Genomic DNA, 26,146 nt, shown 5'->3' with positions numbered 1-26,146 from the left:
TTAAACCCACAAGAAACAGTGATAGCCATCAACCTAGTAAAGGTAAAGGTAAAGGGACCCCTGACCATTAGGTCCAGTTGTGACCAATTCTGGGGTTGCGGCGCTCATCTCACTTTACTGGCCGAGGGAGCTGGCGTACAGCTTCTGGGTCATGTGGCCAGCAGGACTAAGCCACTTCTGGCAAACCAGAGCAGCGCACAGAAATGCCGTTTACCTTCCTGCCGGAATGGTACCTATTTATCTACTTGCACTTTGACGTGCTTTTGAACTGCTAGGTTAGCAGGAGCTGGGACCGAGCAACAGGAGCTCACCCCGTCACGGGTATTCGAACCTTGACCTTATGATCCCCAAGTCCTAAGTTCTGTGGTTTAACCCACAGCGCCACCCGCGTCCCTCCAGCCATCAACCTAGATGGCTTTAAAAGAGGATTCGTGGAGGAGAGGGCTATCAATGGTTCCTAGCTACAATTATGCTCTGCATCCACACTCGGAGGCATTAGTGCTTTTGAAAACCAGTTGCTGGAAATGACAGGAGGAGAGAGTGCTCTTGTGCTCAAATTCTGCTTGCAGGTTTCCCGAATCCCACAGGCATCTGGCTGACTCCTGTGAGAACAGTGTGGTGGACTGGATGGGCCATTGGCCTGACAACAACACACTCTTCTTATGTTCTTAAAGCAAGTGCTCTGTCCTTAACTGTGGCTCCTCCTCAGTAGCAGGGGACCCTGTTTTTGTGTGTGTGTGTGTGTGTGTGTGTGTGTGCGCACATCAGGCCACTCTCTGGACCTCCTGGCGCATCTCTTGCAAATGCATCATCAGCCTTTCTGCTGAAGGCAAAATTAAATCAATGAGTAGTTGATGTGCATTTGTGTGCGTGCGCATGAGGTGTGTTGCCATAGGAACTGGGTTGCAGAGCACCCTAATTAACTCTGTCATGAACCTCATGCAACAAGGTTAGGAGGGCAGTTGCCGCAGGGGGGTGGGCAGGAGATACATGAGTCTGCAGCACAAATGGGGGGGGGGGTAGCCTTGCCCAGATAGGTCTTGTGGGAGGGGGAGATTCCTGGCCTTCTACTGCTCACTGTTCCTGCTAGATATAATGCTCTGTCTTTTGATGTCTTTATTTTCCCACATTTTCCCACATTTCCTCCAACACGGAACTAGAAGCAGCATATACATTTCCATATTTCCATGTTCGCATTTCAGTTTATTGCATTCCTGCCCCACTTTTTCCTCCAGTGAGTTCATTTGCAGTTCTCTCCCTCCCACCCTCATTCTATGCTCACAAGAACCCTGTGAGGTAGATTTGGGTGAGAAGGGTCAGCTGGCTCAAAATATCATCACCCAGGGAGCTTCACGGCTCCCATTGGGATTTGAACCAGGGCCCCAGAGTCCAGCACTCAAACCAGCATTTAAAAGGGGAGGGGGAATGGAAATAAAAATTGCAAGAAAGGAGATTCTGACTAAACAGTAGGAAGAACTTCCTGGCGGTAAGAACTGCTGGATTTCCGAAAGGCAGAGCTTTGTCCTGGATCTTCGGCAAGTCAATTGAAATTGTATGTTTTTGGGGTTTCCTAAAAAAAACCTCAATACCTTTTGGGGTGTCCTGGTTTTTACTTTTTTGAAATATGGCAACCCTAAGTGGAATGGACTCCCTCAGAAGGTGGTGGACTCTACTTCATTGGAGGGTTTTCAACAGAGGTTGGTCCCTCCCAATTCTACAATTCTGTGATGCAGGCCTGTTTGCTCATTTCCAATGGGCCCTACATGGACTGCATGTCTTCAGGGTGAAGCTGGAGAATGCTTGCCAGGATGTTTGTTTCGCAAGCCCTGCAGCAGAGCTGGCTGCCTCTGCCCGTGGACTGGCAATGGAAGTGGCACCCACACCCTGAGCCCGTCTCATAGCCAGCTTGGCACAGGAAGTGGGGAATCTGTCCACTGGGTGCCAGCAGAGTGATGGAACCAGCCTCATCAAAATGGGCATCAGTGCCTTGGTGTATTAAGAAAACAACAGAAACATCTGGCCCCTCAAAAAAAGGAGGAAAGCCCAATATGCAGTTGTCCTTTTCGAGTTCCTAAACAGGGCTGCTTCTTCCCCATCCCCCCACAATCTTCGTATTACATTAAGGATTGGAATATCTTGAGTTGGAAAGTAAGCCTATTTGGCTACATCGAAATGTATTTGTAAGAATGTAGATGTAGCACATTCCTGTATGTTCAGGGATCATTCCAGCCCTGCATGCACACCATTCATTTAAATCACACGGCTTTAAGGAGGATATTGACAAGCCAGACGACGTGTGCAGAGGCGGGTGACCAAGATGATGAAGGGTCTGGAAGCCAAGCCTTGTGAGGAAGGGTGGAGGGACTTGGGGATGTTTGGCTTGAGAGAAGAGAATGATCTCCATCTTCAAATATCCAAAGGGTTGTCACATGGAAGATGGAGCAAGTTTGTTGGCTACTGCTACAAATGGTGGGACCTGAACCAATGGGTTCAAATGACAAGAGAGGAAATTCTGACAGAACTTTCTGACAGAGCCATTTGCCAGTCAAATGGAGTACCTTGGAAGGTGGTGCACTCTCCCTCACTGGAGGTTGTTAAGCAGAGGTTGAATGGCCATTTGCATCACAGGGGGTTGCACTAGATGATACCAGATGCAGGGGAGAGAGGTCTTGTGTTTGAATCTCGCACACATCATGTTGGCCACTGTAAGAACAGGATGCTGGACTTGATGGGCCATTGGCCTGATCCAGCACACTCTTCTTATGTCCTTAGTTTTTAAAAAATCCCGCTATTCAGCCGGAAAAGGTTCTCAAGCAGCTTACGAATATCCATGAGAGAGAGCCTACCCTCAATCTATTTGAGATTGCTTGTCTCAAGGTGATACGTACCCAGTACTAATATTTGCCTTCTAATATTCCCTCTGGAGTGAAACATTAAAGAGGGAACTGGGTAACTTACAAAGCAGAATAACAAACCAGAGCCAGCCTCCTGCAATGAGGATCTTGTTGTTTTCTTTTAATATTTAAATGGTTGCAGATCATGAAAGAAACACACATCAGCCTGCCCAAAGGACTTTGCACCCTTATAAACCTGCATAGTTCCCCTCTGCCAAAAGAAACAGAAAATTGAATTTCACGAAGACAGGATAACTACGGTAGTCAGTATCAGCCCATGACCGGGGAGGCTAGTTCCTTAGGCCCATGAAGGCCTATGGATGGTATCTGACATTTGCCCAGGAATTGGGGCCTCTCTCTCTCAGGCTGAAGGAGGAGGGAGGGAGCTTGAGAATAATATTTTCCACCATCTCTGTCTCAAGCTGTATACATGTTTTATTGTATAAAAAGGCAGAAAGATTACAGTGAACTGCTGGAGGTGTAAATGCCTGTTAGACTTTGAAAAGCTGGTCTGACTGCATCAAGTTCATAAATTTTGTGGAATTAATTAAACTAAACAGTTGTAATTGGGTTTTGAACAAATGTTGAATTAATTGTTTGAAATTTCATTGTGTTTTTATCTTCCTTAGTGTGTCGTGCAAAATGCTATTCTGAATAATGCTATTTGTAGAGTAGGGGAAACTAGGGAACCCAACGGGCGGTGATCCAAAAATTTGCTCCTTCTGAATCTATTGCCCTTTAGTTCTGTGTAGACCCTGAATTCCAGCCTGATGAGAGAAAGATATCCCCCCTCTGCACTGTTCATGACTATGGACCTCTTTAGTTGTCATTTTTCCTAATCTAAAAAGGCGCCACGCTTAGATCAGCCTTTGCCAACCTGGTGCCTTCCAGATGTTTTGGACTACATGTCTCCTGAGCCCCAGCCTGCATGACCATGCACTTATCTGCCCCAGCATCATGTGACTGGTGGGATTATAGCCAGCGTTCAAAACTCCTATTGCTCTAGGTGCATTTGCGACAGGGAATTTCATTAGGGCGAGCAGTTTCTGAGCTCTGGGTGCAATACTGCACCTAAGATTTCAGATGAAAACTGCAGAGTGGAAGGAAAGTAGGATCTTTTTCTACCTCCCCACTTCCAGCTCCTCTCTGAAGACTGGAGAAGAACCCCTCTTAAGAATATTAGGGGGGTGGGCAGGGGAAGGACTAGACCATGTGAAAAATGAACATCATATTTTAGCTGCAATTCATTCATTTTCAGCTTTGTATTCTTGTTATAAAAAGGCGCGCTTGTTCCGTTGTTGCACCCATAACCTAGGTTTAAGGTGCCATTTAGCTCCTAGCTTTCATATCTCAGTTTCTAACACAGATTATAGTGCAAAATATCTGGAGGACATGAGCTTTGCTTAACCAATAGTTTGCTGGACCCTGGGGGTCGACATCTTCTGCTTGCTCTGCCCTAGAATTGCTGTCGGGTCATCCTAAAACCTTCGCAATCTGTTTTCACAGGTTGATCTTTCAAAGGACATCACAGCTGCCTTGGGGGTCTCTTCATTTTCCTTGCGGGGTGGTGTACATGATGCTGGTGGCCTCAGGGCTCTGTCTGGGGGCAGGGCGGGTTTCTACAGCAGATAGAGGGGGCAGTTGCATCAGGTCCACCCAGAGAGTCGGTTGCCTTTGCCCAGGCATCTCCCATCTGTCGTTCAAGGTCGCAGCATCAGATGGTGGAGACGCGGGCATTGTTGCGCAGACTGCAGAGCCAGCTTGGCGTGGGTAGAGTCACGTCGGCTTCCTGCCGACAGAGCATCTGGCTGTCTGTCACATCAGGAATGGTGGGGGTTTCCTCCCCCTCCTCCTCTGCTGGGGCACTGGAGGCTGCCAAAGGATGCTTAATTGCTAAAAGGAGATACATTGCAGCTCAGCGCTGTCTGGAAACAACAGAATACTCCACCCTGCAATCTCTGCTGTGTGATGACTCTCTCTGCTTACTCTGTGGTATTGGAGAAAGACCTTTGAAGCTCTCTACAAGGCCCCTTTTCATCCATTCATATCCTCCAGAGTTCAAAGACCCTGGTAAGCCCAGGAACTGCAACCCCACTGCCCCAGACCAGGCAGGTATAGCCAACCTGTGTCCTGCAGATGTCATTGGACCACAACTTTCACCACCCCTGACCATTCATTGGCCATGGTGGTGGTTGGGGCTGGTGGGAGAGAGGCCCCTTCCAGAGGACCTGTTTATTGAGCATCCATCCTGATCTGCTTGTGGGAAGGTTAGAAGATACTGTAGCCAGCAAATTTCATCCCATACTTTCCAATGCATTGACCTGCCCCATTGCTTAGTGAAAAAAGTTGGATATTTTGAGGAAGACTTCAGTGTAGATGTTGATCCCTGTGACACGCTTAAGCAACTTTAGCTGTGATTCCTGCATTGCAGGGGGCTGGACTTAATGACCCTTGGGATCCCTTTGTTGATCACACCTTCCAACTCTACAGTTCTATGTTTCTATACGTGCCAGCTGGCAAGCTATGTTTTGTTTTGTTGTTTTGTTTTGGAGGAGGACAAATCCAGTAGCCCTGAGCTGTGTCTCTTTCCACACTAGCCCTCCATTACTCATCTCTCTTAAGTGGCAGTCACAACCTGAATTCAATAAACGCAGATAAGCCATCGGTTTGCATCCACCTCCCCTGGGCTTTTGCTGCTGCTTCCCTCTCTGCTCCATCAGCTCCCGCCCCACCCCCGATGGCGATGAGATAATCCTTCTGGAACGTCTGCCCTGCCCGCCATGTCAAGCCAAGTGAAACAACAACAACAACACACACACTTTTTATTCGATTTCTTACCCCCCCCCCGCCTTCCCTGTTCCCTGATCAGCTTATAACATAAGCATGGGACAAAAGCAGGCTAGAAGGAGCTTTTCACAATCAGTATGAATGCAAGTCCCGTCACCCAGTGAGCGATGGACGAAGTGGGCAACAATCTGCCCTGCCTGGCAATGGGAGAGGACCCATGACTTGTTGCTGGCTCCAAATCTAGCCAGAGGGAAAATGTCTCCATGGGAGAGCTGTGCCAATTTGGGGAGGAGGGCCAGTTATTGGCCTGGAAGGTGGCGGTTTTGCGGTGAATTTCTCCCTCAAACATAAGGCAAATTGGAAGACTTTGCTCCGAAACCTGGCTGGCTGGCTTGCATGCCCTCTTGCTCTTCCACTTCACGGAGCTCCATGGGAATGGAGAATCGCCCTTTTCCCACCCTGAGAATATTATCCTTTGTCCACATGGGTTGGTGAGAATTCCTGTTGCCTGCCAGCTGAGGCCTTTGTATACTTAGGTCTTTTCAAACCAGGTTTTTTTTATCTCTCTTCAGTGCAGCCACAGTGAAGTGAGGCTGACAGAATTCAGAGCATCCCAAAGCCAGGCGTGTTTGGTGTGTCGCCCAATACAAAAGGTCAAAGTGACTTGGATTTGTGAAGCCAACCTGTGTGCTACTTTTTCCCATTGATGACAGCAAAATTTGACAGGGTTGGGGAGGGATAATAGCTTGCATTTCATAGCCTCTTTTTCGATATTTACATCCTTATGTACACCAGTGTGGTTTAGTGGTCTGCATTCCATAGAATCCCTCATCTTGGTATCAGGGAACATTTCCCTATGCCATGCATAATTTTATAAACTTCCATCATGACAACTCTTACTCACAAGCTTTTCTCTGAGCAAAAATACGTCCCAAACGCTGCAGGCTTTCCTCAGGGGGGAGTCACTCCATTCCCTTGATCGTTTTGGTTGTCCTTTTCGGAACCTTTTCTAACTCTGCAATATCCTTTTTGAGGTGAAGTGAGACAAATGGCCACGCTTGGCTGGGACTGAAGGGAGTTGTGGTCCAATATATCAGGGAAAGGCTGGTTTAAACTCCAGCCCAGTTCTGAACTGGCTTCAAGATGGAGTGGATATTGTCTGCTTCCATGTTAGGACTCATTAGTGCTGCTGAGCTACTCATAGAATCATAAATTGTAGGCTTGGAAGGGACTCAAAGTGTTATCTAGTTCAACCGCCTGCAGTGCAGGAGTCACAACTAAAAAATTTTGGCAGCCCACTGCAAATGTCTTCAACCCCAGCAGTTTCACATGGCAATTAATGTAGTTCTCTGTCCCCCATCAAAATTTGGAAATGTCCTTTGCACAAGATGCAAATATATATATTTGTTCAGAAGTCCCATTCAGCCATGTCAATGTAACATTTCTTGCTGTTACTACTTCTTCTTTTTTTAAAAGTGGCTAATTAGTTTCTTCCTGTTCATTTGCCTTGCTGTGGTCTTCCTGACTTGCTGCTAATTAGTCAGTTTCTCTTCCTTGCTCAGGATAGGGGACCTTAATTACTGGTTTCCTCTTTGCAGCCAGAACAATTGCTTGCTAATTCAATGTATTCTATTTTGTAAAATTGCACTCATTTAAAGGGGGGGGGGGACACTGCTGCAAGGAAGAAGCAAATAATTAAAGCTAACACCCCACCCCCATGGAACAGGAACTGACTAATTAAGGGAAATTCGGAAATGCCGCAACAATTGCATAAGAAGCAACTAAATATCTAACTTAATGGAAAGGGGTAAGCAGAGACCTACTAATTAAAGCCCTGAAAAGTCTCAATAGCAATTTGGGCAGATAATTGTGTTTGAATTAAAATAATACAATCACCGCTATCCAGGTCAGGAAAGTGATGAAAAGTCAATGTGGGAAAAGAGGGATGTGCAGGGATTGGTAGAGATGGCTAGTTCAGATGACAACCTTGAGTTAGGTTAAGAAGAAATGTCACTAGATCCAGGGGCAGTCCACATTTATATTGGTCTATTCCAGTGTATACAACTCCCATCATCCCTGACTAGCAAGACCAGTGGCAAGGGATGATGGGAATTGTAGTCCAAAAACAGCTGGAGGCACAAGGTTGGGAAACACTGGTCTATTCTGACCTCTTTTTCTGAATGGTGACATGGACCATTCACAACGTAAAGATATTCTTCACAACTGTGAGCAGGGCAGGGGGGTGGGGTAAGTGAAGACAAATACCGGTGTATATATATTGTTGTTCGCTCCTGCTCCTGCTCAGGCTGCAGGGAAAAACAACTTGGATCCTGGAATTCATTCTGATTGTGCAGATAAAATATGACTGATAGAATTCTATAGGATGTGGTATTAGTGTGCGAAAACAGTCAAGATCCAGTGATCCCCAGGCATGCGTCTCCAGATGACAGAGATGTGAGGTGCCATCCTGGTGCCCAGGCATCTTCACTTGTTCGCAAGGGGTCAATAGTCGGGTGCAAAATCCACCTGGTGCCTGGCTAATTTCGAACACTGGTTTTCACTATACTGTGGTCTATTAAGAAGAGTTTGGATTTGATATCCCACTTTATCACTACCCAAAAGAGTCTCAAAGCGGCTAACATTCTCCTTTCCCTTCCTCCTCACAACAAACACTCTGTGAGGTGAGTGAGGCTGAGAGACTTCAGAGAAATGTGACTGGCCCAAGGTCACCCAGCAGCTGCATGTGGAGGAGCGGAGACACGAACCCGGTTCCCCAGATTATGAGTCTACCGCTCTTAACCACTACACCACACTGGCTCTCCACAGCTGCAGGGGCAGGAGGCAAAAAACCTGGCTTTAGCCCTAGCCAGCAGCACTCCCTTGGCCAGAAGAAAGGTGGGCTTCTTTCCACTGGAAGCAGTTGAGCTGCCTGCAGCTGCACCCGCATCCTCGTAAGGAGCAATATCTATGACACGCAATAGAGCAATGCACAATTATTATTATTATTATTATTATTATTATTATTATTATTATTATTAATTATTATTATTATTATTATTTATTTATACACCGCCCATCTGGCTGGGTTCCCGCATCCACCCTGGGCAGCTCTCAACAGAATACCAACAACAACCATAAAAAAGCGATAAAATGTCAAACATTAAAAACTTCCCTAAACAGGGCTGCCTTCAGATGTCTTTTAAAAGTCAGATAGTTGTTTATTTCCTTGACATCTAATGGGAGGGCGTTCCACAAGGTGGGTGCCACCACCAAGAAGGCCCTCTGCCTGGTTCCCTGTAGCTTCCCTTCTCGCAATAAAACAAGATATGCCTTGAAACAGCTGTATAGAAGGCAGTTAATAAATCAGTGATCATGGTGATAATGACAGTAGTAAGCATCTGAAGCAGCATGATCTTAAACTGTCAGTTACACCCTCAGGATGGAGTAGCACCCTCTTACACCAGGACAGCAAAATGGAACAGGAAAAGAAAATCCCCTGCTCTTGTGACCCCCATGTGCAAGTGGGACTCTGCCAGCACAAAGGAGGGAATCAGGTAGAGCTGGAATGTGTGGGAGACAGAGTGGATTTCTGACTGCCTCCTCCCGAAGGTGACCAAATGCTATGCTGTTCTATTCTGACTGATGGCCACAACAATCTGAGGATTTTAGCTCAATCAGGAGGTTCATGGCATACTTTGAGGGCCCAGCGAAGGAGAGTCAGGTGAGACAGAGGACAGAGCCCAGATTTCTGTGAGGCTGAGCAAGGTTAGGCCAAGCACAGTCCAGCTTCTTCTGATGAAGCAAAGTAAATACTGTAAAGCAAGGCAGGTATTTAGGATGCAGGTAGCACCCTGGACAGCTCCAGAAACAACTCAAGCCCAAGACTCCTAAGAGCAAGTCTCAGATATTGCTTCAGCAACACACGCTCCCAGATTGAGCCTTAAACAGAGCTGAAGTTACTCTCTGGTCAGCTAAAGAGATGTGGCCTGTTTCAATACCTGTTGACTCTTAAGGATGCAGAGGAGCAGGAATTCCACTGGGGTTTCTGTGCTTGGCTCCTTGGGAATCTCTTGTGCTGGAGCTACTGGGGCCACGGAGGACATCCAGGGCCATGTCTGATGGCCATACACTCTCCCAGTTAGATACCTCCTCTGCATCATCCACAGCCTCTTCTTCTGAAGATGGTGAGTTGGACTGCAGGGCTATGGCATATAACCTCATTGGAGGTTTTTAGAAAGAGGTCAGAGATTCTTCAGATGTGATTTCTGCATTGTGGGGCAGGGGCTCTTGTGCTTGGGTCCTGCTGGCAGGTTTCCTGCAGGCATCTCGTTGGCCATGTGAGAATAAGATGCTGAACTACATGGGCCACTGGCCTGGTCCAGCAGGCTTTCTAGATGTTCTTAAGGCATCTTCCTTTTTCTCACTGGCACCTCGAGTCTAACAAGGGTTTAAAACAATGCAAAAACCTGCCAGCTCATTTGCCCAAAGCTGAAAATGGAGTGAGCTTAGATGCAATGAGCAAATATTCCTTTCCCGGCTACTTACAAATCAGTCAATTCCAGGATTGATTTGGTACCTGCCTGTGGCTTTATTAACTCGCAAAAGCATGATAAATGTTCTGTTCCTCTCCATTTTGTAAGCTGCACAGCTTTTAAAGCCGGAAGGAGGGCTTCGTAAGCTGTGCTTTCTGCAAGTCTGTGTGCCTGAGAACTAGAGAGAGACCCGTGCTGTTCTGAGGTTGCTAATGGTTCCAGTTCTGGTGGTTCTTTCTGCCGGAATTGCTTCCCAACCTGTTTGAAAAGGGAAGTGGGTGGCAGTGGTGCACAATTACAACACTGAAGTAGTTGCTGAAAAGCTGTCTCTCACCCAGGATAATAATGCAGTAGGATTGAGAGCGATTTCTGCCTGCTGGGAGGCAGAGCTGGCTCCGCAGGCTCCTTAAGAGCTTGCAGGCTTTGGCTTCGCTTCCCTGCCAATAAATCTGATTCAGCTAATGTGACATTTCCCTACAAAATGGCATTTGACAAGGTAGGGTGGGGCTCATTCAACACAGCATATATTGGTTGGGCTGTTCATGTCTTAGGCAAGTGCTTCTCCATGGGCCCTGCTCACTTACTGGGTCTACCTTCCTACCACCATTATCTCCACCTTCTCTTCTTCCTCATCACTGCTGTCGCTTGCTTGTCAGCCAGGCAGATGATCAAGGAGTAAACAAGCAGCGGCACCTCTTGCTCATATGATCTGGGCTAAGCCTGGTTGTCAAAAAGAAAGCTTTCGATTGGCCTGGCCCCCGAGCAGCCCTGGTCCCACAGTCTCTGTGCCATTCCCAATTTTTTTATTAAACAACCTCTGTTGTTGTTTGGTTGGAGGGAGGTTTTGTAGGGGTTGCAGCCTGCTTTGTATGTGTGTGTTATTTTTTGTGATGGTGCAGGCGTTTTGCCTGCCACTCAAGGAGTGTCTCTGGGTATTGTCAGTTTTTCTTCTCTGAAATGGTTACTTTGTGGTGCCCACGACATTTTCTTGGGTTTCCAAATATGTGCCTAGGCCTAAAAAGTTTGCTGTAGTAGGAAGCCATGCCAGCATCTCTGTTGTTGCAGCAGTTCTTCTAATCTAGAGGTCCGTGTGCCAAGATTTGTCTGTACTTGCAGCCTGCTTTAATTGGAAGCACAAGGCGTTGATTGGTCCCAATTATTTTCGGTGGTGTTTGGAAGGTCTCCCCTTCCAGGGAACACTGGAGAGAAGCTGGCTACTCTTTAGAACATGAATTCCCCTGTTCTACACCTTCCTTCCTTTTCACACAGGATGCCATTGGTATAAGAAAGAACAAAGGAAAGAAAATGCTGTCAGGCTGAACACAGAGGCTGTCCCCTGCTGAGGATGCAAAAAGCATCCTCTGTGCTTTAAAAAGCAGCTTCTGCTCCCAAGAACTTGCAACCGACCTGAACCCTAGAGGGGCCTTTTGGGGTTTCATCAGTGCAAGGGCTTTTCACAAGGGGGATTTTTTTATATATAAAAAACAACAACCAAAAACTCGCAGGGTTTTATGAACTCACTAAGCTGTTTGGCAGCTGGGTCCAGACAATGAAATACTTATAGACGGTTGCCCAGCTTTGGACCAGGAGAGCATCTGTGCCTTAAGTTAATGAGCCTTAGCCATGTCTTGTCTTAAGGCTGGAGTTCGGTCTGAATGACCCACTGTCTCCAACCCCCAACCCTATAATCCAGTTAATAGAATTGGGTGACTAGGGAAATGCCCAACAAGTGTACATTCTCCCCTACCTTGCAATGCCGCTAATCACAGAATCATATAATTGTAGAGTTGGAAGGGATCACAAGGGTCATCTAGTCCAGCTCCCTGCAATGCAGGAATATTTTGCCCAACATGGGGCTTGAACCCATGACTGTGAGATTAAGAGTCTCATGCTCTACTGTCTGAGATGTACCAGGGGCATCATCAACACTCAGGATTAGCTGTCACCATCTAGTTCTCTGTAATTTTCTGTTTTTTCTTCCCTTAATGTGTGTATATACTGCTGTTTTAGGCTTTTGAAATGCTTTAGTAACCTGTTGTTTGCCTTTTGGACTGTACGCTGCTTTTGGAAATATTAAGCAATTTGTAAATGCCTACACACACACACAGGGGACACAGATGACACTGTGGGTTAAACCACAGAGCCTAGGACTTGCCAATCAGAAGGTCGGCGGTTCGAATCCCCACGATGGGGTGAGTTCCCGTTGCTCGGTCCCTGCTCCTGCCCACCTAGCAGTTCGAAAGCATATCAAAGTGCAAGTAGATAAATAGGTACTGCTCCGGCGGGAAGGTAAACAGTGTTTCCGTGCGCTGCTCTGGTTTGCCAGAAGCGGCTTAGTCATGCTGGCCACATGCTCGGAAGCTGTATCCGGCCAACAAAGCAAGATGAGCGCCGCAACCCCAGAGTCGGCCACGACTAGACCTAATGGTCAGGGGTCCCTTTACCTTTACACACACACACAAAGAGAGAGATGAGAAATGATAGATGATAGATAGATGATAGAGATACATCTCTAGAAAGAGCTGCCTGCCTTCCACTCCAGCAGTGGTCTAGTGGAACAGGGACTTATTTCATAGCATGAGCCATGATGTCATCTCCTGAGATGCTCCTTGCCAATCTTCTGCATGCCAAGTGAATCAACTTTTCTCAAAGAGAAACCCGTCAGATAGGCTCAGCAGAGAAAGAGGCAGGTTACATCAGAAGGAATGCCTCAGGGCTCAAATGGCAACGGCCACTTTTTGTTTTAAAAATCCCATTGTCCCTTTATGACAACCAACCAGAATGTCCCAAGCATTGGGGTCTGCCAAAACGCAAACGATAAAACAATCAAAACTTCTAAAATCAATTCCAGGACAGACACAGACCAGGCAAGATCTCTCTTCTTCTTGCTGGAAGAAGGAGGTCTTCAGTAGGTGCCAAAAATACAAAGGGAGCCTGTGTGGTGTAGTGGTTAGAGTGTTGGACTAGGACCTCAAATTCCCCACTCAGCCATAAAGCTCAGTGGGTGTGACCTTGGGCCAGTCACTGCCTCTCAGCCAAACCTACCTCACAGGGGGATTAAATGAGGAGGGGGAGGAACCATGCATGCCACCTTGAGTCCCTTGGAGAAAAAGGTGGGATATAAATGATGTTCAGTCGTTTAGTCGTGTCCGACTCTTCATGACCCCATGGACCAGAGCACGCCAGGCACTCCTGTCTTCCACTGCCTCCCGCAGTTGGTCAGACTCATGTTTGTAGCTTCAAGAACACTGTCCAACCATCTCGTCCTCTGTTGTCCCCTTCTCTTTGTGCCCTCAATCTTTCCCAACTTCAAGGTCTTTTCCAGGGATTCTTCTCTTCTCATGAGGTGGCCAAAGTATTGGAGCCTCAGCTTCACGACCTGTCCTTCCAGTGAGCACTCAGGGCTGATTTCCTTAAGAATGGATAGGTTTGATCTTCTTGCAGTCCATGGGACTCTCACGCCATGAAATAATAAACAGAGATGGAGCCCACCTAATATTTAATGGAAGGAAATCGCAAATGGTAGGAGGTGCCATAACACTAAAAAAAACACTATGGCATTTTGTCCAGGACAGGTACTATCTGTGCTGTGTGAGTATTTAAGACCTCAGTGGCTGTAGTGTTGTGAAAGTTACCCCAGAAACAACTGTGGAACAACATGCCTCACCCCATCCCTCTCGGTCACTCTCTGCTGAACATCACAGCGGACGTGACTTTTGCAAGGGAGAGTTATTGACCACCCCCACCGCCTCCATTGGCTTAGCGGGTCAATCGATATCCCCCAATGTCACTCAGAGACGAGGCTGACCTTCCTCTTGAATAGAAAGTGGCTGGGATCCATTTCCATGGCCTGTGCGGGAGATGCCCTCCAAACTTGTCAAGCCCTCTCCTCTGCAGACCCAGACAGACCTCTCAGACTCAAACGCCCCCCTTGGTTCAACAGAGCCAGGCTCTGCTTTCAGTCCCCCTCCCTCTCTTGCCTTAGGAATCGGATTGCACGCCTTTTGCTTGCCTTGCAAGGAAGGCCTGCCCATTGCTGGGGCCACCCTTGCGGGAAAGCACTCTGTCTGGCGCAATGAATAATTGAAGCGGTATAGATTCCTTAAAGTGCTTTTCTGGAGGGTGGGGAGGCGTTTGTGGCGAGGTGGCAGCCGCCTGGCTCTTTCTGCCTGAAAGGTTTCGGTGGAGAGCACCGCAGTGCTTCGTGCTGTCTGTCCCACGGGCTGGAAGGTGAGCTGCCTGCCTGTTTAAAACGGGCAGATGCTCTGAGTTTCTTTTTTAAGTTGCCTTACCAGACAAATCCAGTGGCTGCAGTGTGTCCCCAGGGCTATGGTTCTGTCAATATCCAAAGCCACCCCCGACTAGTGTGTTATTGTGGGTTTCTTGTACAACTTGTTCCTGACACAATAACGGTGCATTAGCGGTGGATTTGTTCTGCTTTATTAGTTGATCTCTGATGTTTCCCCAGTTATGCTACCATGTCATTGCTGTCTGGAAGGGCTATCAAAAGTCAGCCAACCCCCACCCACCCTCAGAAAATGTTCAGTATGCAAAGTTTCATATAATTGTAGAATTATAGAGCTGGAAGGGACCCTGAGGATCTAGGGTCCAATCCAGTGCAGGAATATGCAGTTGTCCCTCCACGGTTGAGACAGCAACGCTTCTGAATCTCAGGCACTGGAAGCCGCAAGATGGGAGATAATTGTGTTTGAATCCTGTGTTTGTGCCCAGCAGCGTAGCAACGCTTTCAGCGTCTCCTGCTGTCCTGCAGCGTCTGTGTCGCCCAGCAACCCCCCTGCAGCCCAGCAACCCCCAGGCCACCCCACGGTCCCCTGTGGCACCTGGTGCACCCCTCCCCTCCCAGGCCTTCCTACGCTACTGCTTGCTGCTTTCGCACAGGCATCTGGTTGGCCACTGTGAGAAAAGGATGCTAGACTCAATGGGCCATGGGCCTAGTTCAGCAGGGCTCATCATACGTTCTTAAGGGGAATCAGGCCTGCTGGGACAACTCCCAACAGCTGCATCTCTTGCCAAGCTGAACAGAAGAAGCTGGCTTGGACAGAGTCAGATCCTTGCATCAGCCAGCAGCTCATTGTCTCCATGTTCAAAGCTCTCCAGAAAAGAAAAACTTCTCTCTCTCTCAAACGTGTGGTGTATTCACAGTCCTCCCCATTGCCCTCTCCACCTTCCTCTGGTCATCCAGAAGGCTGAAGAATGCAGTGTGTGCAACAATATAATCTGCGCCAGCGTTTCCTTGTTGGCAAGAAGGAAATGGTAAGAAAGCATGAGCTGGAGAGAGAGAATAAGTGTTGTAAGGCCACAAACATCCCTTAATTAACATTCCTGAGTTCTGAGGTGTTTCTTCGGAGACAAAGCACGCTGGACTCTTTCTCTCTCTCTTTGGTCCAAGCCAAAAATGAGCCAGGATCCCAGAAAAGAAAGCCTTGCCTTCGATGTGGAAAGCGAATGTTCCTCCTGGGAAATGGAGAAGGGGCAAAAAGGACAGAAACGCCCCCCAAGCTCACCAGAAAGTCGGCCTGGAAAACTCAGTGCAAGGAGGCAAGGGATAAATTGTACTATCATGCCACCTCCAGAACGTCCACATATTATCAGAAATATGTTTATTGGGACTGAAAAGCCCCCAAAGCCGACCAGGTACCAGATGGCAATTCTTAAAATATAAATGGGTGTTGATATAATCTCATTCCATTGAAAGAATCCATGGAAACCTTCTCTGTTGGGGTTGTGGGGAAGTTGGGGGCCTTGAAGTGAAACAACAAAATCTTATAAAAGGGAGTAAGATTAGACTATGAGCTGTGAGTGGAGATAGATGACGCTGAGTCTGTTCTAGTTGTGGGATCTTAGGTTGCCTCCAAATTGGCACTGTTTTGCAGGAAACACTCAAGCACATACCAGAAATGTGGGGGATGTACAATCAAAGTGGGGGTGGCACAAATCCATTTCTTTAAGCAATCCAATTCTTAAAAAAAGCCCAGACTTTTTGCAGAGAACAGTGAGGGGGCAATGCACTGAAAAGTGTGGGATGAACAGGTGATTGATGAGAAGACTTATAAAGAAATCGGAATGAATGCCCATCGTCATAAATCAAATCAAGAGGAATGCTCAATAAAGATAGGACATTGTCTAATCTCAACGTAAGCTTTGTGAAAGCAAATCAAGATGAACGATGCCCAAGAAACAGGCTGTCTAAAGAAACCCTCAGCAAAATGATCTTTGAGGTGGCTCTCCCACCTTTCCCCCTACCATATACAGTATTTTTCGCTCTATAAGACACACCAGACCACAAGACGCACCTAGTTTTTGGAGGAGGAAAACAAGAAAAAAAATATTCTGAATCTCAGAAGCCAGAACAGCCGCACAGTGAAAGCAGCAATCTCTCTTGCTGTTCTGGCTTCTGGTATAGCTGTGCAACATGCATTCACTCCATAAGACGCACACACATTTCCCCTTACTTAGGAGGGGAAAAGTGAGTCTTATAGAGCAATAAATACAGTATTTCACCCTGTACATAGATCAGCCTTCTACAGCCTGGTGCCTTCCAGATGTTTTAGACTACAATTCCCAGACACCATGATTGAGGAATGCTGCTAAAGAGTAAACAGCTTGCTCTGGGTGTGTGCAACTGCCACATTCTGTACTGGGTGCCAAAATACATTTCTCATCATTTGTAAGTTTCTAGTCCTTAATGACACTGGGAAAATGAGCTGGAGAAAGTGTGGACAATGCCTGTTGAGCTCTTGGGGCTGTGCAGACTTGATTCTGTTCAGCTTCTTGACCTTTCTAATATTTAGCAGAAATAAGCTATGCATAATTTTTTTTAATGCATTTGCTTCATATGCATAAACTCTTCAGGTTGCACAATCAGAGGCTTTTCTTGGCGTGCATTTTGGACATGCAGAAAGTGAATCAGTCCAGCCCTGCCTCACAAATGGCCAAGAATCTTGGTGGGGAGGTGGCAACAGGCAGAACTGGAAGGCTTCTATGGAGTTCTGCCTTCAGGCTCCTTGCTGTACATTCATATTTTTCTTATATAACGGGGTGGCACTGGAGAGAACAGCTTAGAAATCTGCCAGCGTGATGGAGCTCCTTTGTCCTCAGGCCCCTGCTGACTCACTGATGACAACTGACTTAAATGTCCTACTTCATAAAACTCCTCTATGTCAAGTAAGGACAGCTTCCTTCCAGGATGGTCTTCCTGATGCATGGTGTGATTTGGGAAATGTTTGCAGCTGAAACATAGCCGGCAAGGAAGCTCCCACTTTTGCATCCTTCTGGCCACCAGAGAGTGCCTCAGAATCTCAGTTACTTTGGGACAGAATTTGGGGTTTTTTAATTTTAAAAATGCAGACCTGACACGCCCAAGGGCATGTGAAGAAACAAAGTACAGCTCCCACATTTGCAAAGAAAGGAGCATTTTAGCAGATTCAGCTTGCTGTGGATGGGTAAGAAATGTGATTGGGTTGCTTTGTTCTATAATTTCCAGCCTTCCTTTCCAAATTAAGCTATTTTTATGATGATTTGCAACAGTGGATACAAGCCCTGTATTGTTTCCAGCAAATGGAAGACTCAAGACCAGACCTTATACTCTGGCTTCCCAGACTGCACCCTGACCTCAGCTGCTGGTAAAAAAGGAGTTCCAGGAATTGCTTACTCACTAGTAGGCAACTTACTCAAGAGTGGCATGACAACTCTGGGCTGGAAGTTGCATGTCATGCCATCACTCTGGCGCCTGCGTTCTTGAAGCTCCAAGGCTTCTTCAGCAGATTTCCTGCTAGAGGGATCTCCCAGGGGATCCTCAGCAACTGGTCCAAGTGGAAGCTCTGCCTGCTCCCCAAGGCCTTTGACCTGTAGAGTGTCTGGTTTGTCCTCCATGGACTCAACAATAAATGTGGAAAGTATCTAGAGGTCTTAGTAGATCACAAGCTTAACTTGAGCCAACATTGTGGTGCAACAGCAAAGAAAACTAATGCAATTCTAGGCTGCATCATCAGAATAGTGACCAGATCAAGGGAAGTCATGGTTTCATTCTATTCTGCCTTGGTCAGATCACACCTGCAGTAATAGGTCCAGTTCTGTGCACCTCAATTTAAGAAGGATATTGACAAGCTGGAATGTGTACAGAAGAGGGCGACCAAGATGATCAAGAGTCTGAAAACTCAGTCTTATGAAGAACTGTTGAGGGAGTTGGGTATGCTTCGCTTGTGTAAGAGAAGATTGAGATTGATATGGGAACCATTTTCAAATCTCTGAAGGGCTGTCACATGGAAAATAGGGCAAGCTGCTCCAGAGGGTAGGACCCAAACCAATGGACTCAAAGGTGGTGAACTCTCCTTTATTGGAGGTTTTTAAGCAGAGGTTGGTGACCACCTGCTTGAGATTCTTTAGCTGTGATTCCTGCATTGCAGGGGTTACTCTTGTGGTCCTTTCTAACTCTACAATTCTATGATTCTATTACTTGGTGTCTTGCATCAGGTCAGGTCGAGGCATGACAGGCAGGTGGCAAACCGTGAATGGCCTGGGCAGAGCCATGTTCCATTCACTTTGGGAGTGCAACAGTTTTACAAGGCAATGTGGATGAAGTTGCTGAATGATGAGCAACTTGTGTTCATTACCCCTTCTCCTCATGATAAGTTGCTTGTTTTCTGGGCAAGGAGGGAGCCTTTGTTGGCTCCAGAGTTCTTGTAATATAGGCCAGGTGTTTCAGCACCATGGAGAGCTCTGAGGGAGCCACTTGGCTCCAGCAGGGCCTAGAGGACCAGAACCTCTGCCTCCCATCTGTTGCTCCTAAACTCCACCTACTTTGTGAGATTAGCAATCCTTAATGAACTAACCCTCTGGTCTACAGATGGGCATTTCTTCTGTGCTTCCTGGCCTTCCACCTGGCACGTATCCTGTGTCATGGAGTAGACTAAGAGACCAATGGATTCAAATGACAAGAAAGGAGATTCTAACTCAACATGAGGAAGAACTTCCTGACGTTAAGTGCTGTTTGATAGTGGAACAAGCTCCCTCAGAAAGCAATGGACTCTCTTTCAATTGAAGCTTTTAGTTAGAGGTTCAATAACCACCTGTCAGGAATTATTTAGCTGTGATTCCTGCATTGTTCCTGAGTTGGAGGAGAGTTGCAGTCCCTTCCAACTCTACAATTCTGTGATTTTGTGAACATGAAGAAGCTGCTGATCTGGAGTCAGGTGTTTCCATAGCTCTTTGGGCAGCTGACCTTCCTCCCAAAAAGCACAGACACACATATACACACTCCAAGGACTTAACTGGATGGAGGTGGTCATTGGAATTCCTGATGTTACACTGCCAATGTGACTTTCTTCAAGAGTCTCTACCACCACCTAGTTAGTTTTAGAAACTTGATTCCTGCCACCAAAGAGCTGGGGAAACTGTGAGTCAGCTCAGACCTTTGAGCACGGAAAGCTGAACAAAACAGGCTGTCAGAATTTGAGCTACTTCATATGCAAGGCAAAGGAGGAAGCAGAGGAAATGGCTTTTGATATTATAATTTTTCTGAATGTGGATAAGACAGCCTTGGAATGCGCACCATTCATGAGGCTGGATTCAGCAAAATCAGGGGATAAATAGTGCTACATTACAATGGACTTAAGATCTTTGACATGCAGTTAGCCTGCTCCTAGACACAGTAGTTTATAAAAATGGTAAAGATTTGACTCAGAAATATCACTATGGCGTAGAACTGGCTCTGCTCCCTTACACTATCGGTAATTCAACGAAATCTTTCTTTGTTGACTTCATCAGGCGAGTGATAAATGGATAGAAGAAGAGAGCAATATATTCTCCTTTCCCAAGTGATGCATAAATTAATATGTTTCTGCATATCCATAATAAACAAATGCAGAAGGCATGGAAGTCTGCCAGTCTGTCAGGTGCCACAAGGCTCTATTGTTTAAACTCCATGTGGATTATCATTATTTTGAAAGTACCTAACAGTCTCCTAAGAGGTCATTAGTGATTTTAATTTTAAAAGTGATTAAAGTGCAATGACTGCCTATGTCCTCTGTTGTGAGTGTACAAGCAGTGTGTACTCTGGACTACCCCCTCCCCCCCAAAAAAATCCTTATTTTTGTTGTTGTTGCCAAGATCCTGAGAATTTTCTGAAAAGCCTAAATGGTGAACCCAAATATTTTGTAGCTTAGAAGCAAATCAGTACAGATTGTCTTATCTTTCCTCATTTATCCTGGAGTCTCCTGCAGTCTTGGCAAGGCAAGACTGAAGCCGCCATCAATCTCTTCCACCTCCTCTCGCTTCTGACCTTTGGGTTTCAAGCTTACCTCTTCCCCCATATGGACTAGGAACTTGCTGAGTTCTATACTGATCATACTGACTTTGGGGGTTTCACAAAGCAGTTGCAGCACTTGAAGGCACAGCCATTGTGTGGGTTTGTGCATGGACTTGGATGGAGGCAGCTCTTCCTTTTGGCAATTCTTTTTACCATGGTGTGTGTGTGTGTGTGTGTGTTGGAATCATGAGTCACTCCCCAAAGTCTTGGAAACTGCTGGCTCGATGTGTGAGAGCCTCTGTCCTGAGACTCTCACATGACGCCAAGAACCCTTTTTGTTCAGGATGAACTTTCTTCCCATTCAGCCCCTAAAAGAGCCATTCATCTCTGGGTGCTCCAAGGGACTGAGTCTCCTGCTGTTTCTGCCATACTGAGCAGCCTTCCAGGGGACCCGGTGCAAAAGTCACATCCAGCTGCAGCTGCAATCTTGCCTTTCCCAGCTTATGGCAGGCGCAGAAGCTTCAGAGTTGTTTACAGGAAATACAGAGGGGCGCGGAAGGGCCCCCTCTCCCCAACCCCCCTCCCTCCCCTTTCTCCCTGCTCTGACAAATTCACATGGGTTGCTTATGGATGACTTCCGCTCTTTAGAATGGAAATCTGGGAGAGAGCTTGGCTGGGTGACCAAGTGCGTGGCTGTGTATGTGCAGATGAGAACACACATAATAAAAAGAGGGAATGAACTGCAGGCTCCTTGCTATCAGCTTTGTAGGTCAAGTGGGTGCATTGGCCAGCATTCTGAATATATATATTCAGAATGCTGAATATTCTGAATATATATATTCAGAATACATACGCGGGTGGCGCTGTGATGCAAACCACTGAGCTTTGGGCTTGCCGATTGGAAGGTCGGTGGTTCGAATCCCTGTGCCAGGGTGAGCTCCCGTTGTTTGGTCCGAGCTCCTGCCAACCTAGCAGTTCGAAAGCACGTCAAAGTGCAAGTAGATAAATAGGTACCGCTCCGGCGGGAAGGTAAACGACGTTTCCGTGCACTGCTCTGGTTTCGCCAGAAGCGGCTTAGTCATGCTGGCCACATGACCCGGAAAAACTGCCTGCAGACAAACGGACGAACGTCGGCTCCTTCAGCTAGCAAAGCGAGATGAGCGCTGAAACCCCAGTGTCGTTCGTGACTGGACTTAACTGTCAGGGGTCCTTTACCTTTATATATATATATATAATTGTGAATTCCACTCCCCACCCCATACCAACTGCCTTGAGGTACATCTTTGCAAGAAGAAAAGTCTATGGAGTAAACCCTTCACAAACCCAGAACCGAGTCCGTAAGATGGTTAGACAGCATCTTGTACGCCTCCTCCCGTCAATGCCTGCAGACATGTTGGTGCCAAACGTATTGCTCTGCTTTCCTTTGGACCACATCAGCGAGGCTGAGAGGGAGATCTTGTTGTCTGGGTAGCCCGGGACCTCCATACATACTGCCTAGGCTTGCACTCCATTGTTTCTCAAGACAGACTGATGCCAATAACAGTTACACCCCACCCCAATCTCATTGACAGCCGAACAGATCTTGCTTCCCCATTGGATCCAGCAAAGAGCAAGCATGTCTCTGCATCTCCTGCTTCCAGCTCACTCACTCACACCACTTTGGCTATTATTCTCCTACTGGTAGTTATATAAGGCTGCTGGTGGTGGAAGAAATGCCCTCCCATTAGTACCTCCCATGGTACTATCCCCTAGATTTAGCTCTTGCAACCTAGCTCACTATTTTGGGGTGGTGAAGAGGACTCTGAAGTAGCCAGTTAAGATCTTACATTGTCTTACAAAGAGTGAACACCCTCCCTCCATGCATCTGGTGGGCTTGTTGTTCTTGGCAGACATGCAGGCTTGCTCTCTGGTGGGCAGCCGAGCTGTGAGTTTCAGCAGGATGTGAAGTCTGGTTTATTCTCTCCAGAGGCCGGGATCTGGCTGACACTAGATTCCCATAGACCAGAGGTTGGGAACCTCAAGCTCTGGGGGCCAAATGCAGCACTTCAGGACTCCCTATCCAGCCCAGGCTTCCCAGGCCATGCCCCTCACAGGCCCTGTGCTGCACACTCCTTGGGGGCACTTGGCCTGACTGGGGAGTGTCCTTGAACTCTGATACAATCCCCCTTGCTTGCCTGGATGACGGCTGCAGAGATCTGTGCAGCGCTGAAATATAGGAGTCCCACCTGTTGCTTGACCTCCTTTTTGCCTCCAGCCACACCCACTATGGACTCTGGCATGTGGCCCCTAGGAAGGAATGTGTCCCTTGGCTCCACACCCCTGAGACAGGCTGTGGTCTGACCTTTATGGTATTACTGCATTTTTTGTTCCATAAGACGCACCTGACCATAAGACGCATCTAGTTTTTAGAGGACGAAAACAAGAAAAAAAAATCTGAATGAAACAGTATGATTTTTGTGGTTCATGCTGTGACCACAGACATGTGATTTGACAGTGAGTTTGGAGTAGCCCAATGCAAAAATCCTGAGGATCCATGTGGATCCATGCTTTGTAACCACGTTTTTGCGCCATTGCGGCTCCAGGCAACAGTGAGTGGGTGATTTTTTGGTGCAGGCTATAGCCATGGACATGCTATGTGATCTGATGGTGAATTTGAGGTGACCCAATGTAAAAATCCTGAGGATCCATGGGCTTTTACCTCCCCCTCCCAGGCAGCCTCCTTTATTGCTGGCAGCCTCCCTTATCTCCCTCCCCGATCGCTTACTAATCAGCTGCTTCCTTTCAACACCCCCTTCCCTCTTGTTTGCCTTAGTGTCTTTTCCTTAGCTGGAGCAGGTTTTTTTGCTCCTCCTTTTCTTCTAATTTCTCTCCTCATTGCTTAAGCCTTCCTGTCTCCTCTCCTTGCAAGTTTGCTATCTTTACCTCCTCCCTCCCAGGCAGCCTCCTTTATTGCTAGTGTCCCTTATCTTGCTCCTGTTCGCTTGCCAATCAGCGACTTTGTTTCAACACCCACTTCCCTCTTTCAAAAAAAAGAAGAAGAAGAAGAAGAAGAAGAAGAAGAAGAAGAAGAAGAAGAAGAAGAAGAAGAAGAAGAAGAAGCATGATCTGCATTTTGCCCCTGGGCAATTCAGCTCCAGGGACCACACATTTGCACCATAAGACGCACAGACATTTCCCCTTACTTTTTAGGAAGAAAAAAGTGTGTCTTATGGAGTGAAAAATACGGCATTATGGGTGTCTAGGTGCCAAAACGGGGGGTGTACTTCTGTATCTTGTTGGGTTTTCCTTTCTGTTTTAAGTGTGGGAGCCTGAGGCACCCCTCATAAAAGGTGACATTGCTATAACCCTCCCAAAAAAACCCTCTACATTTTCCCCTTTGCAGATGTCATGGCGGCCGCAGTATCGCAGCTCCAAGTTTCGAAACGTCTATGGCAAAGTGGCCAACCGAGAGCACTGCTTTGACGGGATCCCAATCACCAAGAATGTCCATGACAACCACTTCTGTGCGGTGAATACGAAGTTCCTTGCCATAGTAACGGAAAGTGCTGGAGGGGGCTCCTTTCTTGTCATTCCAGTGGAACAAGTAAGCGACTCTTTGTTTGATTATGATCAGCAGCGTCACATGCCACCACAATCTCCGAGCGCTGAGAGACTCTAGGGTTTCCAAAAGCTTACCACGGTCCTGTTTCCTTGGAAGGAAGGTCAGAGGAGATTGTGGGGTCTTCAGGATAGTTGATTTCATTTACTCATATATACAACCTTAGCATCAGATGGAGGGGCTCACGGAATTAACACCTCAACAGATCTTGCAGCTTTGGATCCAGCACTGAACAAGCAGGTCTCCGTGTCTCCAGCTTCCAGCCTACTTCCAGTTTAGCTCTCTCACACCTCACTGGTTAGTGTTCTCCTAGCTAGTAGCTAGGTGAGGGAGTGGAAGAAAGGCACATCCGCTTCCCCTCTGGCACACAGCAGCCTCTTTGGTTATGCTAATCCGTTTAACTAGTCAGCCACAATCTTTGCCAAACAAAAGGAATGGTTTGCCAACTTTGCTTCCATATATTCTACCCCCACAAGTATAGGATCCCATGAATTGGAAGGGATTTAGGGCATCATCCAGACCAGACGTAGGCAAACTCCGGCCCTCCAGATGTCTGGGACTACAATCCCCATCATCCCTAGCTAACAGGACCAGTGGTCAGGGATGATGGGAATTGTAGTCCCAAACATCTGGAGGGTTGAAGTTTGCCTATGCCTGATCCCTCCCCCCGCATGCATATCATCATCATCATCATCATCATCATCATTATTGCTCAACAAGCTTATGTTAACCCCAGTTTATTGTCCTTCCAACATGGGGGAGGGACTTTCTTTGTTTTGCCTTCTGTTCTCCAGCTGCTGCCAATGGCAACTCAAGTGAAGAATCTTTCTGCATGGGAAAAAGTGGAACCAGCATCTTGAAAACGTAAAACACTGGGGTGGGGGAGGGGGAATGTTTCACCCCCACATTTTCCTGCAAATGATTGCATGTGTTGACTTTGCCCTGTGGGATTTCCCTAAGATGCTTGTGTGGATTTTAAAAATTAAACATGAAAGTCTGGGTTATAAAATTTTAAACACCGAGTAATTTTAAACCGACTTCCTGGAAATGGGCCTCAGGGAGGATGCAGGGGCACCTGTCAGTCACGTTTATTTATGGTCCAAGGCTCTCAGGCAATGCTATAATAATTGCTATAGGGTTCAGGGTGTGGCTACAGCTTAGATGGATAGAAATGGGCCTGATTCCCTTTCCACGGAAATGTGTTGGAGAGAGATTGATGCTGTGAACCAGCACTGCATTCACCCACAATCAATAGTGTGTGTATGTGAGAGAGAGAGAGAGACATGGGGGCGGGGGGGGGGGGGAGAAAGAGAGAGAGAGAGATCCCTAACCCCAGAGCTGATAATCCCATCAGACTCTACTGGATGGTCTGAATCTATAAACAGCCAAATATAGCCCTGGTGGGGATGTTCTTTATCTCATTTCAGCTGGGATTGTGTACCTTTCCAGGTGCCCTGCTTATCAAACATGCATCCTGATCTGTTTGCAAAACATTTCCAGGGAAAATTGATGATGTCAGCTATTCATTGAGCATATAGCCTCATTTGTTTGAACAGAGATTACACAATGTTACATTGACAGTGCATTCCCCCATCACTTCCCCTATCATAAAACATTGTGTGTGTGTGTGTGTGTGTGTGTGAGAGAGAGAGAGAGAGAGAGAGAGAGAGAGAGAGAGAGAGAATGGCTTTGTTGCCCCAGAGTGCCAAATCAGCTTTACAACCTAAATTTGCTGGAGACCAGGGTTCAAATCATTACTTGGCCACGAAACTCACTGAGTGACCTTTGGGGCTTGTTGTGGGGATTCAAGAAAAAGGGGAAGAAAACCCTGTCCTCCACCTTTAGCATCTTGGAGAAAAAGGTGAGCTTTCAATGCAACAAACAAACAAACAAACAAACAAACAAATAAATAAATAGAGCCCTCTGTTGCACAGAGTTTTTGCCAGTGCAACTGCTGTTGTGCAACATTAAAGCTTACCCTTCCACTTGTGTTAGCAGACAGAGAATTCTGGATTAAGTTCATGTTCTGGAAGCACCCAACATCTTTGTCACTGCAATAGCAATCAGT

At 46.9% G+C, this 26,146-nt stretch overlaps 1 protein-coding gene across 1 annotated transcript in view; it reads left to right on the top strand.

The window, feature by feature from the left end:
- CORO2B (coronin 2B) overlaps positions 1–26,146 on the top strand; it is a 75,033-nt gene that overhangs the window by 12,049 nt on the left and 36,838 nt on the right. Inside the window, exon 2 of the mRNA XM_081888633.1 lies at positions 23,863–24,063. Within this exon, the coding sequence (XP_081744759.1) occupies positions 23,863–24,063 (201 nt within the window). The remainder of the gene's footprint in view (positions 1–23,862; positions 24,064–26,146) is intronic.

The sequence above is a fragment of the Podarcis melisellensis genome (assembly GCF_964234715.1).
Source record: "Podarcis melisellensis genome assembly, chromosome: 14".
NCBI lineage: Eukaryota > Metazoa > Chordata > Lepidosauria > Squamata > Lacertidae > Podarcis > Podarcis melisellensis.
This window is presented reverse-complemented; position numbering and strand designations above follow the sequence as displayed.